The sequence below is a fragment of the Ochotona princeps genome, chromosome 10 (genome assembly GCF_030435755.1).
Source record: "Ochotona princeps isolate mOchPri1 chromosome 10, mOchPri1.hap1, whole genome shotgun sequence".
Taxonomy (NCBI): Eukaryota; Metazoa; Chordata; class Mammalia; order Lagomorpha; family Ochotonidae; genus Ochotona; species Ochotona princeps.
Genome location: NC_080841.1, coordinates 31,375,975 through 31,393,638, shown reverse-complemented (window position 1 = coordinate 31,393,638; position 17,664 = coordinate 31,375,975). Strand labels below are relative to the sequence as shown.

Sequence of the window (17,664 nt, the reverse complement as noted above, 5' to 3'; positions counted from 1 at the left end):
TGGTTTATGCTTGTAAAGAGGGAATCTCAAATGTACTTGATCTGTAGATATGCAACAAGGTGGAATTTTCCACATGGGGGAGGGCGGGGGGAGGGGTGGGGTGATTCCCAGTTCCAACGAAATTGTATCACATAATACAATGTAATCAATGAATAAAAAAATAAATAAAAAAAAAGAAAAAAAAAAGAATCTTTTCCCTGCATTTAACAAGAGAGCTTCATTATCATGTGTCATGGCGAATATGGTCAACCTTATTGGAAGTTCCGTGTCCCTCCTGTAGTTGTTTCCTAAATCGTTTTCCAAATTAGGGAATGTTTCTTCATTATTTCATTGAATATATTTTTAAACCCAGCTTCTCCTTCTGTGCCTCCTGGGACTCCCATAATTCTTATATTCAGCCTTTTAATAGTGTCTCAATTCTTGAATACTTTTTTGCTTGACTCAGTTATTTTCAGCTTTTTGGTTGTTTCTCCATTGTGACAAATAACTTCCAATTCTGAAATTCTTCTTTTGCTTGCTCATTCTATTATTGAATTTCATTTCTAATAATTTGGCTTGATTTAATTTCAGTGCTGCTATTTTGTGTGACATATTCCTTAAATTTCTTGAACTCCTGTATGTGCTTCTCACTGTTAAGAAGCTTTATAACAAGTTAAGATTTTTTTTACCCCCTCCCCCATTTTTTTGCTTTTGCTCCTTTGTGGTGGAGGTATCCGTAATATTCATTGTGCCTGTTTCTTCTTTTGTTGTTGGTAATTGCTATTCTAGTTAGCAGATTCCTCTCCATAGGGCTGGTTTCTTTAGATTGATTTTTCTGATTGTGTTCAGTACCTGGTTCATCATCTGCAGTCACTTGTGTTATTCCCCTCCAGCAAGTTTCAGTCCCGGGCTCTTGTGCTCGGCTTCTATCATGGTCTCCACAGACCCAGCTCCTGACTTACTCCTTTCCAACCATTGTGATACTGTGCTGTAGTCACACTGTTGCCTGCATAGCCTTTCTCCCACTCTAGGTTTAAGCAGTGCCCAGGATTAGGGAGATGCCAGCAATCCTAAATCACTGGGTTGTCAGCAGTGCCAGAACTTGCTGGCCATTAGGTCTGAGGTCACTTGGACCTATTTTGTGTAGAAACCATAGGATGCCAAGGTCAGTACTATTTCCCCTGTGAGATCAGTGCAATGAGTTGAGCTGGAAATTAGCTTTCTCTTGGCTCAATGCCTGTGGAGTTCACGGACATCCCTCTAGTCCCACAGTCTTTTTCCTCAGTATACAAAATGGCACCCATTGTGGCATTGTGGAGGTCTGAGCCTACTTGCCATTAGGTCTGGGGGCCACCTGAGCCTATCCTGGGTGGAACCTCTAGGATGCTATGTAGATACTATTTTTCCTGTGGGATCAGTACAATGCTTTGAGCTGGAAATGAGCTTGTTCCTGGCTTAGTGCATGTACAGCTTGCTGTTGTTCCTCCAGCCCCATAGCATTTTCCTCATTACACAAAATGGCACACATTGTGGCACTGATGGGGGCGTAAGCCATGAAATCCACGCCATCCCTGCAACTGCCTGCTTGGGCTTTGCCACTCTGCATCTGTTTGTGGTTGAATCAAGTGAATCGGCAGGATGGGCAGTTCTATGGGTTCACTTCCTGAGCTCTGGGTGAACTCTCCTTCCAACCCGGCCACTGGTGGAGTGCTGATCCCCAACCACTGCTGGGGTATGTGGTCAGTGCAACACCGTTCTGCTGTCTTTATTGCTTCCCTGTGCCCATGGGTCTCCAGGTATTCCTTTGCCATTGGCCTGCCCTTTCCTATTTCCTGGGATGGCAGCCTCTCAGCTTTGCCCTGGCCAATGATTCTCCACTTGTTTATAAACGTGTCCTTATCTTATTCCACCATTTTGTCTCTTTCCTTTCCACCCTTTAAAAATATTTTCATTTCAGAGAAACCTATAGATATCAGTCCCTGTCATGATTTACTTCTTAAATTCTTGCCTTCTTTGCAGTGTGACCACTAACTAAACATCTACATACATACATCAAAGGAACATTAACTTACCACAGTGAGTACTACTTGTCCCAGATGAGTTACAGCCCATAAGGGAAAAACCTGGCAATACCAGTCTTTAATTCCTTGATTTACAAATCTGCAAACAAAAATACTTTGTTATTAATATCTAGTCACTTATGGTGGCCATTTCATGATAAAGCATACACAGTTACAAGGGAATTTAAGATATCCATTTTTTTCTAGTTTAGATAGATGTTTGGGACTACACAGAGGTAACACAAACTTAAAAGTATAAAACACATTTCTTGAATTCCTCTTTAACATTATCTGTACTTTTTCTAAAAATTTTATTTATTTGAAAGACAAGAAGATAGAGTGGACAGGAGAGTGATAGTTCATTTTCCAAACAGTTGCCAGTGGCAGGGGCTGAGCCATCCTGAAGCCATGAGCCTGGAACTCCATCCAGGTCTCCTATGTGGGTGGCAGGTACCCAAGCACTCATTCTATCTTCCACTGCCTTCTTATGAGCATTAGTAGAGAACTGGATCAGAAGTGGAACAGCTGGGACTTGAACCTGGACTGTCTAGCTTTAATTCCCGATTGCAGCTTCCTGTTGATGCAGATCCTGGGATGTAGAGGTGAGTTTCTACCACACATTCAGGAGATCTGAATCATGTTCCCAGCTCCGGATTTTGGCTCAAGCCACTGCAGGCGACTCAGGAGTCAAGTAGTGAATGACAGCACTCATTCTCTCAAATAATTAAAAAATTTAAATCCAGACATTTAAACAGCTAATGTTAATAATTTTGGAACAATTCTGCCAAAATAATTGAAAAAATGCAATCTAAGAATAGAAAGGGAGAACTGCCAGCCATTAGAAAACATACCACAGGATGGTTAGATGGCGTTGAACAGTATCCAAGATAAACATTGAAAAGACACTAAGTCCTTGTATCAGCAGGCAGGCAGCAGCAGGTTCAACCCCAAGCAGCAGCAGATTCAAAGGGCTACTTTGGGATGAATATCTGGGTTGTGACTAGCATGCCAGTTAAGAGAGTAGGTTCCTGCGAATGAACATCCTGGGAGGACGCAGGAAGCTCAAGCAGGTGGAAGACAGACACAGCCTAAGTTCCCAGCCTTGAGCCTTGGCCTAACCTAGCCCCAGCCATTTTGGGCATTTGAGGAGTGAAGTAGTGGAACTGTCTGCTCGCCTCTCAGGTAAATAGAAAGGAATGCATGTATGAACAGTAAATCAACAAAGAGAGAAAACACAAAAATCATCAAACATATATCATAGAAGTGAAGAATAACATAACTGAACACAAAAATTCAATGGAGGGGGTTAACCACAAACATGATTAAGTGGAAGAAAGGATTAGTGAACTTGAAGAAAGGTCACCGGAACAAAACTAAGAATGAAGACCTGAAGATCTTACAGGACATCACAGTGAAACAATGTGTGCAATGCTGATATGCCAGAAAGAAGGGGGTAGAAAACATGTTAAAGAGGTGATGGCACAAAATTTCCCAAGCTTGGAAAATGAAACAGAAATCTGGATCCCAGACGCCCAATGGACACCAAATAGGATAAATTTAGAGAGCCACACCAAAATGCATTTTAATTCAGCTGTCAAAAGCTGAAGACAGAGATTTCTGAAAGCAGCAGATTTAAGGGTATGATTGCATACAAGGCAATCACCAGAATTCTGTAATATGTTTTCTTCAGGAAGTTAGAACAAATGAATGTCCTTTAAAAATAAAGATGTATTTGTTTTTACTGGAAAGGCAGATTTACAGAGAGAAGACAGACAGATAGAAAGATCTTCTATCTGCTGGTTCATTCCCCAGATGGCTGCAACAGCTGGAGCTGAGCCAATCTGAGACCAGGAGCTTCTCTTCCTGGTCTCCCACGTGGGTGCAGGGTCCCAAGGCTTTGAGCCATCCTCTACTGCTTTCCCAGGCCACAAGTAGGGAGCATGATGGGAAGTGGGGCAGCTGGGACACAAGCCAGTGCCCATATGGAATCCTGGTGCTTAGAGGCTGAGGATTGCCAACTTAGCCATTGTGCCAGTCCCAAATGTCATTTTAAAGGCCCAAAACAAACCTGCCAGCAACCCTATACATGGTAATCCTGTCCTTCAAAAACAAAGGGGGATAACAAGTTTCTCATAAATTAAAAAGCTGAAGAAATTTCTGTTTCTTTTTTCTGCAAGAAATACTAATTCATAAAAGTGAAAGAAATGAGTACTAATTACAAACATGAAAATATGAAGTTGTAAAACCCACTGATAAAAAAGTACACACTTATATTTAAAACATTCCCTTATTGTGTAAATCAGCTATTTAAGCAAATCTCATGGTTAATAGACAAAATTACAGGTCTAGTCATTTGTTAGGGTACACAAATATTTCAAAAACAGAATAGGGGGACTGTAGTCAAAGTGTAGATTTGCTTTATGTGATGACATTTAAGTTCTTAACAGCTAAAAACAGCCTGATAAGGGTAAAAGATGTTTTATGTAAGCCTGAGAGTGATCACTAGGGAAAAAAACTCACAGAAGATTAAAAAAAATGAATCCAAATATGCTACCTTAGAAAAGTATCAAACCACAAAAGAACACAGCACAGGAGGAAGAAAGCATCAAAGGATTTGCAAAATCCCAGCCAGCAGTGAACCAAAGGGCAGCCGTAGGCCCTTCTCAACCACGCTGGATGTGAAAGCTCCAACTAAAAGCTAAGCAAGTGACTGGGTGAAAAAAATGAGCCCAAACAATAGACTTCCTATAAGAGATTCACCTCACCTTGAGAACACACATAGACTGAGTACAAAGGGAGAAAAACAAAGATTTTTCCAAATGGAAACAATAAGAACAAAAAAAGGCTTTAACCAAGAAAAGCCTGCGAGTCCGCCTCTACTGCGAGGACCATGTGGCTTTTGCCTTTATTCTGTTCACAGTGAATCCACTTATTCACTCACGTATGTTGTTTTTATTCTTGTGCCCTAAAAAATACACACCACTTGTTTTTAGTTAACTATCCCTTTAATGTGCCATAGATTTTTGTTTGCTAATATTTTGTTGAACATATTTGAATTTGTGTTCATCAAGGATACTGACCTATAATCTCCTTGTGTTCTTGCCAGACACACTGGAGCACTTTCTTAGTAAAATACCCTCAACAATTTAAGCATTGAAGGAATGTACCTCAATACAAAAAGTTCACTTAGGAAAGGATTCCAGCTAATGTTAAACTCCATGGTGAGAAGCAGAAATCTTTCCTCTAAGTCGAGGAACAGGATAAGGATACCTATTCCTACTTCTATTCGTTAAATGTCCTTCTCAGAGCACCAAGATAAGAAAAGGAAACGGGTGCATCCATATTAGAAAGGAAGAGGTGAAAAATGACCTGTTCTGCTGATATTATATTATATGTAGGAAATCCTAATGGCTATATTAGAAAACTATAAGAACTAATCCACAGATCTAGTAACATGGCAGGATAGAACACCAACACAAAAAAACATTTTATTCATTTCCATGTGCTAATAAATCTGAAGAATATGCTTATTATAGCATCAAAAACAGAACACTAAATTTAAATAATGACATTAAGTAAGTGAAAGATCTACATACTGAAAACTAAAAAAAAAAACATAGATGAAAGAAAAGAAGACACAAATAGATGAAACAATTTCTTGTGCTAATGGACTGGAAGAATATTATTAATATGTCCAATCTACTCAAAGCAATCTACAGATTTGATGCTGTCTTTTATCAAAAGGTCATTTTTCTCAGAAAAGGAAAATCTACCTAAAATTCATACAAAACCCTGAAGACTTGTCTGTTGAACTGAAATTCCCACTGTGAAGTACAAAGTGGATGGAGACCTTGAGTATGATGCCTAGAGTTGATGCTCCTGGGAGGTGATTGAGATCATGTAAGGTCATCAAAACGAATATCTCATTTTTGGATAGTGATGGATTTATGATAACAAAGAGAAAGACCAGAATAGGCACACAGACACATGTTTATATTCCCTACCTTTTGCCCTGGGATTCTCTAAGCCATCTTGAAACTGCTAGCAATAAAGCCATTTGGCCCCCTAACCTTGCACCTCTGGAATTATGAGGTAAATAAGATCATTTTAATAAGTAGACAGCCTGAGCTATTTTGTTAATAGTAATAAAAAATCAGACTGAGAAAGACTCTAACCAAGTAACAAAAATCAGACTGAGAAAGATTCTAACCAAAGTATCACACTGATTTCAAAATACATTACAAAATTATAGTAATTAAAATAGCATGGTACTGACATTAAAAAATAGACTGGCCAGAGTACAATAACTGAAAATAAATCCACAGACCTATGGTCAACTGATTTTCAACAAAGATGACAACAATATACAATAGATAAAGGTCTCTTGGGGCTAGTGCTGTGGGACAGCAGGTTAAGCTGCTCCTTGCATCGTAGGCATACTGCATCAGAGTGCCTTACTTCTGATCCAGCTTCCTGCTAATGCACCAGGGGAGGCAGGAGAAGATGGCCACATTACGGGCCCTTGTTATCCACGTGGGAAGCCAGAATGGAGTTTCATGCTTTTGGTTTGGTCCTGGTTCAGACTTGGCTGTTGTGGCCATTTGGGGAGTAAACCAGTGAATTAAAGATTACTCTGTCTCTCCTTATCTGTCTGCTGCTCTTTCACATGAATAAGTAAAATCTTTTCAAATTTTTTTTCAATAAATATCTGGAAAACTTTCATTTTCACATTCAGAGGAGTGAAACTGAACCCTTACTTCACATAACATGAAAATCAACTCAAAACCCATCAAACACTTAAACAGTAAGACTTGATACTATACAGTCACTAAAAGAAAACCTCCACAACACTGATGTGGCCATGATTCTGGCCAGGGATACTCCCCGAAAGTACATGTAACAGTAGCAGAAAGAAATAAATGGGATTGAGTCAAAACAAAACCACCCTCCCTAACCCTAAACTCTTTCAGTGGGAAAAAAAATCTTTCAGACTATGCATTCTGAGAGGAATTGTACCCAAAATACATAAGAGATTCGAACAGCTCAACAACAAAAAATAAGTAAATATCACTAACCACCAGAGAAATGTAAAATAAAACCATAACGTGTTATCACCTTGCACATGTCAGAATGGCTACTATCAAGAAGCAGTGAAGTGGGGCAGTGTTAAGATACTGCCTGTGACACCTGCATCCTCTATCAGGGTGCCTAGGTCCAAGTTCTGGCTCTTCTGCTTCTCTCTGGTTTTCTAATGAACGCCCTAGGAGGCAGATGAGGGCTTTCCATACTGGGCCCCTGCGGGTTTCAGCCTGGTCCAGCTCTGACTGTTGTAGGCATCTGGGGAGTGATCTTGTAGATGGAAGACCTCTTCTTTCTCCCTCTCAGTCTCATCTTTGCCCTCTTTAAGACTTTCAAAACAGAAAAGAAAAATGTTAAGTGATGGCAAAAATGTGGAGAAAAAGGAATTCTTGGAGGAAATATAAATTGTCATTAGGGAAAACAGCACAGAGAGTCCTCAAAAGGAATCCCATTTTTGAGTATATATCCAAAAGAACAGAAGTAAGCGTGCCAAAGAAACATCTGCTTTCCAATGTACACTGTAGGATTATTCACAATAAGGAGATAAGGGAGCAGCATCAGCGCTCTCAGAAGGATGGATAAAGAAAACATGGTGGGAAGGATTAGAAACTGCGCAATTGAGACTATCATATTCAGATATGTTGATACAATGCAGTATGCATCTCTACTTCCAAATCAAAGATGGGCTCCCAGTGAAACTGTTGGATCTATCTTGACAATAGGATGCTGAACTATCTACCATTATCTGTACAGCAATGTCAGGACACACTTTAATAACAGAATGATGGACTTGTGGCTGCTTATGAAGAACTATACTGTTGCAATTGTATGAGGGAAATCAGTTGGGGGAAGGCAATTTGGGGAGGGGATAGGGAAATCCCAGGCACTATGGAATTGTATCATAAAATTTAAAATAGAAGGTGAAAAAAATCAGAAATATATATATAGTTTTTATATATTGTTTTTATATGTGTGTATATATATTTATATATAAATATTTATTTTTATATATTTATATATATATAAACACACACACACGTATATATATACCATGGTGTGTATACATACAATGGATACCATTAAGCTTCTGAATGTAAGGACATCTTATTGTTTCTGATGACACGGATGGTCCTGGAGCACATTATGTTAGGTAAAATCAGACAGGTGTAGAAAGAAAAAGCTAAATAATCTCACCTTTACACCTAGGATACAAAAAGTTAAACTGATAAAGGTAGAGTTAAATAAAGGTAACCAATATATATAGGTTCAGGATTTAAAATTTGTACTTACTTTTTTAATGCTTCAAACATGCTTTTTTCTACATTTACTAGCCACTGTTCCACAGCACTTCTTACATGAATTTTCCTGTAATTTGTTTAAAAAAAAATCAGAAAGCCATTTTAATTCATGCTCTGTCCTTTGATAGAGTTAGACTACATTTTGACACATTTTAATAATAGTCACGGGTCAATATAATTCTAGAATGTCTTGGTTATTCCAGATTTTAATTTGGAAAACTGCACAGAAAACATTTAATCAGGTTCTAAGGAATTCTGACATAAAGACCATAAATTTATGCAGTAATTAGATTCTATGCAAAAATATTAATCTGTAAGAGACAGAGATTATAGTATAAAACATTTTGGGGGGCCTGGCGTGGTAGCTTAGCGAAACAGGTCATGTCTTAACGAGAGAGTAGGAAACGTCTAGCAGAAGCTAGACCTAAATGAGCATCATGAGTTTGAAGATTATCTTCTCTGCTTCTAATCAAAAAGAAATGAATATGCATGAGAGGACGTCCAGAAAGTTGACAGCATATTTGAATAAGGATATTATATCTTAGTTTGCTTAGAGTGCTTCCATGAACCATCAAATTTCAGAGGCTGTAAAGCATGAGGGCTCAAGGGGTTTGAACATTTAGTTAGCGACATATTCAGCATACTTGTTCAGCACGAGGCCTTCGCCTTCAGCAGACATGAGCATCCTTATGGTAGAGGGGCCGATCTCCTGTTTGCATATCATCAGCTGCTTCACATTCTCAAAACACTTCACTAGATGAGGCTGTGAACCGCAAAGGTGGATGAGTAAATCCAGGAATGTTCGGGAAACAGCACTGCTGGACATAGGGGAGGGCCGTTACCTGTACAGACTCAGGGTTTCTGCTGCCGGCTAGGATTGCAAGCAGCTCATCGGTGCTGAGGAAGTAAAATCTGGGGAAAATCATCCTTTTCATTTCAAGGTAGTCCTGTTCAGAAGAACCAAGAGAAATGCAGTTCAGAAAATATTCAGAAAATTTATTTATTCATTGTAAGGTTCATATCCGCATGTGTACCTATCTACACAAAAGCTACAACAGTAATGGTGTAGGGAACATGCTAATATCAGTGAAAATAACACCAAGGCCAAATGAAAGCTATGATTAAGACATTAAAAACATTTCCTAGAGCAAATTTAGAAAAAAAAAATCAAAACCTAAACAGAAACAAAAATCCTCTTAAATTATTCACTGCTTAACAAAGCACTATATTTTAGTGTTATCGATTTACCTTGTGTGTTTCCACCTTTCTGCTCTATTTCCCTGTATGTGGAGCTCCCATTCACAGATGAGCTCATGTCCTCTTGTTAAGCACGCTCATGGAGATTCACCACTTTCCCCACCTCTCCCCACAACGCAGGAGATTCACACCAGGAAATGGCCATCCAGTTAGGCCAGGCCAAGAAGTTCTTACTGGTTTCTGTTCTACTCTCTTCAGATTCTCCCTTGGCACTCTCTCATGTACAAAGTATAAGCTTTTCCTGTCCCTTTGTTCCCCTCCAACAGTTGTCTATGTGCCCACTTTGCTACAGAGTTCTTAGTCTGTAAGTACAAAATCTTAATTCTCTATCATGTCACATTCTGCCATTAGGGCCCCTGTTGGCTCCAATCTATTGAGTGCTTGTCAGTCTTCCTGTTGCATGCAAATTGTAAATGACTCGACTCTGCCCTTTGTTTTAACTTGTGATTTTTTTTCCATTTTCACAGCCACTACATGTCATTTTTGCCTTGCATGTACTAGGATCCCATCTAGGGATGCTCCACTTCCCATCCAGCTCCCTGCTTGTGGCATGGGAGAGCAATGGAGGATGACCCAAAGTCTTGGGACCTCGTGCCCACATGGGAGACCTGGATAAGTTCCTGGCTCCTGGCTTTGGGTGGTCAACTCCAGTCATTGTGGTCACTTGGGGGAATGAACCAGTGGATGGAAGATCTGTCTCACTTTCTCTCTATAAATCTGCTTTTACAATAAAAATAAATCTAAAAAAAAAAAAAAAGAGTCCCTCTTGGTCCCCTCCACCATAATGCCGACATCTCTCAAATTTTCCCATCACTTACTATGCTCTTCTCAAGCTATTTAATCCATATGCACTTTTTCTCCCATTCAGATCACTTCTCTCTGCCCCAGCCACACTGCACATCCCCCCTCACCTAAAGAGGATGCATTCCAAGACTCCCCCAGCAAATGCTGAAACTGCACATTGCGCCAAATCCTTACACATACATTACTTGTACATCACACTAATACATGCCAGTAGACCTGCGAACTGAGATGCCTACCACACGTCTAAGCAGTAAGTGATGTATATGGAGTAAGTTTGCTGACCAGGGAGGGAAGATTCGCATTCCGGGTAGAGTAGGGAAAATTCCACTATGCTACTCAGGACAGTATGCAATTTAAACTTTTTTCTGCAATTTTCTACTTGATATTTTTAGGACCATGAATGGCCACAGGTAACTGGAACCGTAGGACTCAAAGACAAGGAAGTACTACTGCTCCCAGTTGCCAAGTGAGGCATTCATCTGAATGTCCCATACGCATTAGATTTTCAGCGTGAACAAACACAAGTCTCCTCCTCCAGCTCCTTTCTCTGCAGCATCATTGCTTTTCGTTTTATGGCCAAACCAGAAATCCAGGCACAATGCTGGACATCTTTTACACTTGGCTCGCCGCTCTGTTGCTCCAGGCTCCACCTTCTTTCATCCTCACTGTTGGCTTGCTATTGTTCTTGAGCTAGTTTTTAAATATCCAGCCTCACTGTCCATGCTCTGGGTTTGAAAATCATTTGTCCCTCTCCAAGTTCATGTTGCAATTTGGTTCCTCATGTGACAATGTGGTGAGGCATTTCTAAATTACATTGCTGCCTCAAAGTTTTCTCTGAATGCTCATGAAAATTGTTCACTCACTGATCCTTAAGACACCTTCACCCTCTTGTTCCATGCTTGCCCCGTCTCCTCTGTACTGTGCTGCTCACAGGCCAGAAGGTACCACATGTGCTCAGGGCTCCATGTCTCACCTACCCTCTTGGTTTGGACTTTAACCTAGTCAGTACCCACACCTCTCTTAAGAACCACAGTAAGTGTCCTTTCTCTCAGTACAGGGACATTTCTTCTCTTTGCTGTGGCCTCACTCCCCAAGCTGTCATGGCATACTTCGTTTTGCAATGCCTCTCTGCTCTTTCTCACACTACAGTTCTGTAGCAGTAGGCGATGTGTCTTTTAACTTTGTAGAACCAGGATAGAGCAGCAGCAGTGCCTGGACCAAGTCAGTGGTCAGCCCATGATTAAATGACTGGTGTGGAATCATCCTCAGTAATAATTCAGGCACGTGCCAGACATAACTGGAAGGCTTAACGACCACCTGTCCTAGATCACAGCTTGTTCCAGAAGAACTTTCTATATAGATGCCCTGACTACAGTTAAATATGCTGGAAGAGCCATCCCGGTATCTGTGTCCTGTGTTTAACAAGGAAAAGTGATGCCTGAAAAAAATCTTGATTTTTGAAGTAAAGTAAATGTGTACATCATGAATCTCAAACACTAGAACCTAGTGTTTAAGCAATATGTATGTCAAGGTGACAATTCAATGTTTTAACAAACAGAAATTTATAAACTCATCAACATATTCTATTTGAACTTTTGCTGTATTTAATAGTAGTGGTGTTGGGCTGGTGCAATGGCTCCATAGGCTAATCCTCTACATTCAAATACCTCCATTCCTTATGGGCGCAGACTCTTGTCCCGGCTGCTCCACTTCCCAACCTGCTCTCTGCTTGTGTGTGGCCTGGGAAAGCAGCAGCGAATGGTCCAAAGCCTTGGGACCCTGCAACTGTGTGGGAAACCAGAGGATGCTTCTGGCTCCTGGCTTCAGATCAGCTCAATTCTGGCCCTTGCAGCCATTTGGGAAGTGAACCAGTGGATGGAAAAATCTTTGTCTCTCCTTCTCTCTGTAAATCTGACTTTTCAATAAAAATAAATCTTAAAAAAATAGTAATAGTACTAATAAAATAATTAACCTTCAATAAGTACTTTTTGTGCCAGTTCTTGTGTTTTATGTTCTCCCATTGAGAACAAAGCCCCTCAAGGTAGCTCTGCCTTTTCTCAACCTTGATAGGACTTGGGGCATTTGATCAGGATATTTATTACACCCCACCTCCATCCCACCAGAGAGTTTTGGACCATGTCCTGCCTTTGGTTCGATCCAGCTTCCTGCTGCTGCACACTCTGGGGAGGTAAAGATGACACCTCACATACTTGGGTACCAGCCACCCAGATGACAGACATGGTAAAGCTGTGCCCAGCCCGGGCACTGCAAGCATTTGGGGACTAAACTGACATGTGAAGAGGTTGGTTTCCTTCTCTCGCAAATAAATACAAGATAAACAAATACACTTAAAAAGAGATAATAGAATTCTGGCTCTTCAAAGTTTGGTATTTTTGCCTAAGATCACTTCACTAGTCCATCTACCATTGCTTTTGTTAATATTTTCACTACATGCTATGGGAGAAGAGAATTTGAGGTTAGTTTCCACTGTATATTACTCTGTTTCTGCAAAATAAAATCATTTACTACTTTAGGGTTGGTATGATTTTTGTTCCTCATTTTTTTTTTTTACCTCAAGCCTTTTCTTTATAAACTCAAGATGTTTATTACAAGTTTTCAGAATTTCAGGTATTCTTTTAGAGATGGTTATTTGCAAAGCATTCAGTCTGTTTTGTAGTTTGGATGTTATTTCTTTCCATGTGGAAATCACCTGAGAGAAAACTTCCGTTTCTTCTGGGAGCTGCCTTTAGAAAAAAAAAAAGATAAAATTTTATATTTTTAAAGTCCTATGATTTAAATGTGTAACCTGAATACATTGCCACAGAACATGGTTTAATTTAGAAAGCACCTTTGTGCGTTTTATTTTTCTTCATCAGTCATTGATTAAAGGTTAACTTCTGAGTGCTCACTTTAAATGAATAATGCCCATACTAAGACATTCTAGGAAAAATCTGATGTAAGATCATTTAACAAGAGTATATTTAGTATGTGGCAGAAGACAGATGTGCATGGATTCTACATGAAGTACTGATTTGTATGTCAATACATGGAATAAAACCAACCATGGGTGGAATTCGAGAGAAGCAGCGGGGCATGGGAAGGGGCTTTCTGAACAGCAGACTGCTTGATCTGGGTTCTGGAAGAGGAGTCTGTTTCTGACAGAGAAGGCAGTGGATGCTCCGTCCAGGAACAAGCATATAGGAGGGGTTCCCTGAATGATCTACTAGTCTTAGCGGATGAGGAAATGTAAGGCAGGGGTCAGTCCTGGTTCGGAAAGTTTCCTTCACAGAATATTATCACTGTTTCCTCTCCTCTGAGAGCAGCATGTGGCTGCTTCTCCACATGCGCATTGCTAATCTGCTGATGATGTTTGTTCTGCTGTTGAAGGATCTTCAAAAGCTGGGTGGGCCAGCTCCTTCACTCTCTGCTCAGCCGGGTATCCCACAGCCATCCCACCCTAGTCATTTCCTTCAAATGCCTCGTGCCTTGAAGTTGAGCGAGGAGGCCATGAGAGGGAAGTCTTTAGGTGTGTGTCATTTGGTTTGACCTTCATGCACTAGATGGCAGCTAAAAAAAATGTTCATAGACTTTGCAAAATGTCCCCAAATACATAAAGTCATTTCTGGCCAACACCGGTCTAGCATACTCAAGCATTCTTTCTCCACAGAATTCTCCAGAGGAGGGAAGCCCCTTCCTTCCACCATCATTGCCTTCCACACCTCAGGTGATTGCCCTAGACATGTCTGTAGCTCGGTCAAAGTCCGATTAGGAGAGGAACTTGGATAATCCCTTCTGCTAAGCACTCTCCCAGCTCCTCTGGTGTTAGGGTAAAGCTCGAGTCTCATCGATTCCCTTCACAAAATTCACCCTTAAGATGATTCTTCTGTTCTTTTCTGCCTCCCATTGGGATCAGGGCTCATTGCCCCTCTGCATCAAACTATGGCCTATTATAGTCCAATTGTTTCTTTCCTTTAGACACATTTATAAGTGCTTTCAGCATCCCTTGTTTAAAAGCATCTTTTCAATCTCAGTAAATCTTATAAAAGAGCACCCAGCAGAGGTATTTTGATACTGAAGAGTTTGGCTCTTCTACTAAGAAATTTTTTACTAAAATGCAATAATGAAGTTTGAAGTTAAGCCGCAAAGCTGTTTCAACCATTATGGATATGCTTAACTATGTGTTTTTTTTTTTTTTTCAAAACATCTGCAGGTTAACAGGAGAATCCCAAGCTTTTGTAGGATAAAAAATAATATGTATAAAATATGGACATTATCCCCAAAAAGCAATATTTATATCTAAGCAGCTCTTTTTCAAACTTTTGATAGCTATTCTTTGCCCCCCAACTTATGCTTAGAATACTTATCTTGATATGAGTGGTCTTTCTTACCGTACAAACCTTTCACACACATACTTCATGATTTTCCACTTTGTTTCAGAATGGCTCCTAGACTAGCTTGTATCATTTACTGTGAATCATTAATGATTCCTAGATAATTTCTTGGGTAACCATTCATCTCAACCAAGGCACTATTAAGACTATTAAGTGATTACCCTTAAGAGTTTAAAGCCCAAGGACTATATCCCAACTGCCAAGGAGGCCACAGGGAATTGGATGCCCTCGGAGGCCGAGTACTCTGAGGTCACCCACCCCTAACCGGAGCTCCCGCAGGGGATGGAAGAAGTCCAAACACTACCGCGCAGAAACCAACGTCATCGGAAAGACAACCAGAAGCCCTGAGCGGTCCGCAGAAACAGAAGAACAATAAACGTCCCTCGGGACCAGGGAGGAGAGCTTTCTCTGGACCGAGCCTGGCTCCACCTCTGGACCCCCACCCTCCCTTGCAATGACCATCAGGATCACTCCGAAAACCCCTCACAGCAAACAAACAATCATACAAACTAAAAAAAAACTAAAATAAATAGACAAACAACAAAAAGTAGAGCTTGAAATCTGACAGGAAAGAGCTGGCATGGATTGGCTAATGCCTCGCTGGGTAGGACACAAAGATTAGTCACTCCTTACCATGGTGTTGGGGACTTTCCTGCACATCCCCCCGCCAAAAAAAAATTTTTTTTCTGCACCTTAACTGCTGACAAATGTCTTGTTAGAGTTACAAGCCAGTCTAGATTATCCTAAAATCTGCCAAGATCAGCAAAATTATACTTCAACACAACAAATGGCTAAATACTAAAATGAAATAGACACGAGACAGCTGAATGGTACCTTATAGCCATTTTAAGGTATATAGCAGCTGGTCCTATATATGAACTAAAATTGAATGTCAATGAGCTAATCATAGGTTGTGGTTAAGAACTTGCTTCTTTTTTTTTTTGTTTTTTTTTGTTTTTTTTTTTTTTGTTGTTTTTTTTTGTTTTTTTAACATACTGGTTACACAAAACCTTGTCAATTCCATAATGTTACAAATTGCTGTTAATGTTATATTGAGACTCTTAATTGACTGGGATGATATTCTACCAGCTCTGACTTTGGACCAGAAATGGTCTCCCCAACAAACTGTTCAACCCATCTGGACAATAAGTAGCTGGACTCTATGCTGGGTATATGTTTGCAAGGAAAGAATCTTGATGGAATTTGAACTGTAATACTGCATCAAGGTGGAGGAATCCACCAGGGGGGAGGGGCGTGGGGAGGGGTGGGAGGATTCCCAGAGCCTATGAAACTGTCACATAATGCATAATAATTAATAAAAAAAATAAAGAATAATAAATAAAAACAAACAAAAAAATAAAATAAAATAAAATTGAGAGATAAAAAAAAAAAGAGTTTAAAGCCAATTGATTTTAATACTATGAATAAAAGCAAAAATAGAATTTTTAAGATAGTTTCCCAGGTCTTCTATTCCTTTACCTGGCTCAAATAAAAAAAAATTCTTAAAGTATGAAGGCTACTAAAAAGTGGTTTTTTTACATATATTAAAACAACACTGATATTAAAGAAGTAAACAGACCCATCAAACTATCATTTAAGGAAGATAACAACACATCTGACACTTTGCCCCACGGTCCTTTATATATATTCATGTTAATAATTGTGAAGGGGTGAGCATTTGGCCTTTGTGGGTAAAACGCCTGTTAAGATGTCCACATGCCATATCAGAATGTCTGATTTAATATCCACCTCCAGCTCCTAACGTCAGCTTCCTGCTAATGCAGGTCTATGGAATAATTAAAAATAATAATAATAATAAAAAAAGGAAGGAAGACAGTAGCAAGTGGAGTTCCTGGACCCATGCAGGGGATCCTGAGTCAGTTCATGCTCTGCTCTGCTCTATCTGTGCATGTGAGCAGAAGTGGATGGGGTGCTTGTGCACACTCCTTACAGCCAATAGATACAAATTTTTAGAATTTGAGAAATAAAGCTTTTTTTTCTAAAAGTTAATACTTTTAAACTTCCTGTGAAAGAAAAAAGTTTTTACTGAGTACATTATACTCAAATGTCTATACTGTTCATTTCTTAAGGATTACAGAAGGTAACCAACCACATTTTTTTCTTTTTGCAAATCTTAAGTGGGGTATTAAGTTTTTTTTTTTCTAACCTTCGTATTTCTAGGCAGTTAAAGACTGGCTCAACACGAAGCCAGTTTCTTTGACAAGTCATCCATTCTTCAAGGGCATAAGAGAATACAGTCAGGTTATTAGTCCATTCATGCACAAGATCCTGCAATGAGAAAAACAAATATTTGGCAAATATACAAAATTGTAAAGAGTCATAAAGTAGAAATTAAGATAAACAGTGACTGTCAGTCACTGTATTTCATTTTTGAAATCTGAGATGTTTTGTTCACCCAATTCTATTATGTATAAATGTTCTCATAAAAAGTTTGAGTAACACATATAGACATACAGAATTCAGCATAAATATTTCCCATTCAACATTTGTTTCATAATTCCTATCATAGAGGAAACACCACTAGGGAGTTTTTTCAGCATTTTCCCCTTCAGCGTAAAAGCAATTGTATTATTCTGCAATTCACTTTTTAAGAGATGTCATTTTAAAATGATTTCAGAAATTTCTGTCATGTGGATATAATAAACCTTTTCCAAATATTATGTTAAAATAGTAGAAAAATCATGGCAAATAAATTAATACTGTAATGCTTATTTAAAGATAATGAATTGGTCCATCCTTTTACTCTGGCTACTCAAAAATAAAACCACTTGTAAC

The 17,664-nt window shown here is 39.4% G+C and overlaps 1 protein-coding gene across 15 annotated transcripts in view; it reads right to left on the bottom strand.

Annotated features, from left to right (window-relative positions):
- DNAH14 (dynein axonemal heavy chain 14) overlaps positions 1-17,664 on the bottom strand; it is a 230,288-nt gene that overhangs the window by 152,756 nt on the left and 59,868 nt on the right. For all 15 annotated transcript variants that reach the window (XM_058669242.1, XM_058669230.1, XM_058669231.1 and 12 more), the window contains 6 exons: positions 17,036-17,157; positions 13,050-13,221; positions 9,259-9,363; positions 9,061-9,179; positions 8,409-8,483; positions 2,052-2,139 (listed from right to left, as the gene is read on the bottom strand). In XM_058669242.1, coding sequence (XP_058525225.1) covers positions 2,052-2,139; positions 8,409-8,483; positions 9,061-9,179; positions 9,259-9,363; positions 13,050-13,221; positions 17,036-17,157 — 681 coding nt within the window. The remainder of the gene's footprint in view (positions 1-2,051; positions 2,140-8,408; positions 8,484-9,060; positions 9,180-9,258; positions 9,364-13,049; positions 13,222-17,035; positions 17,158-17,664) is intronic.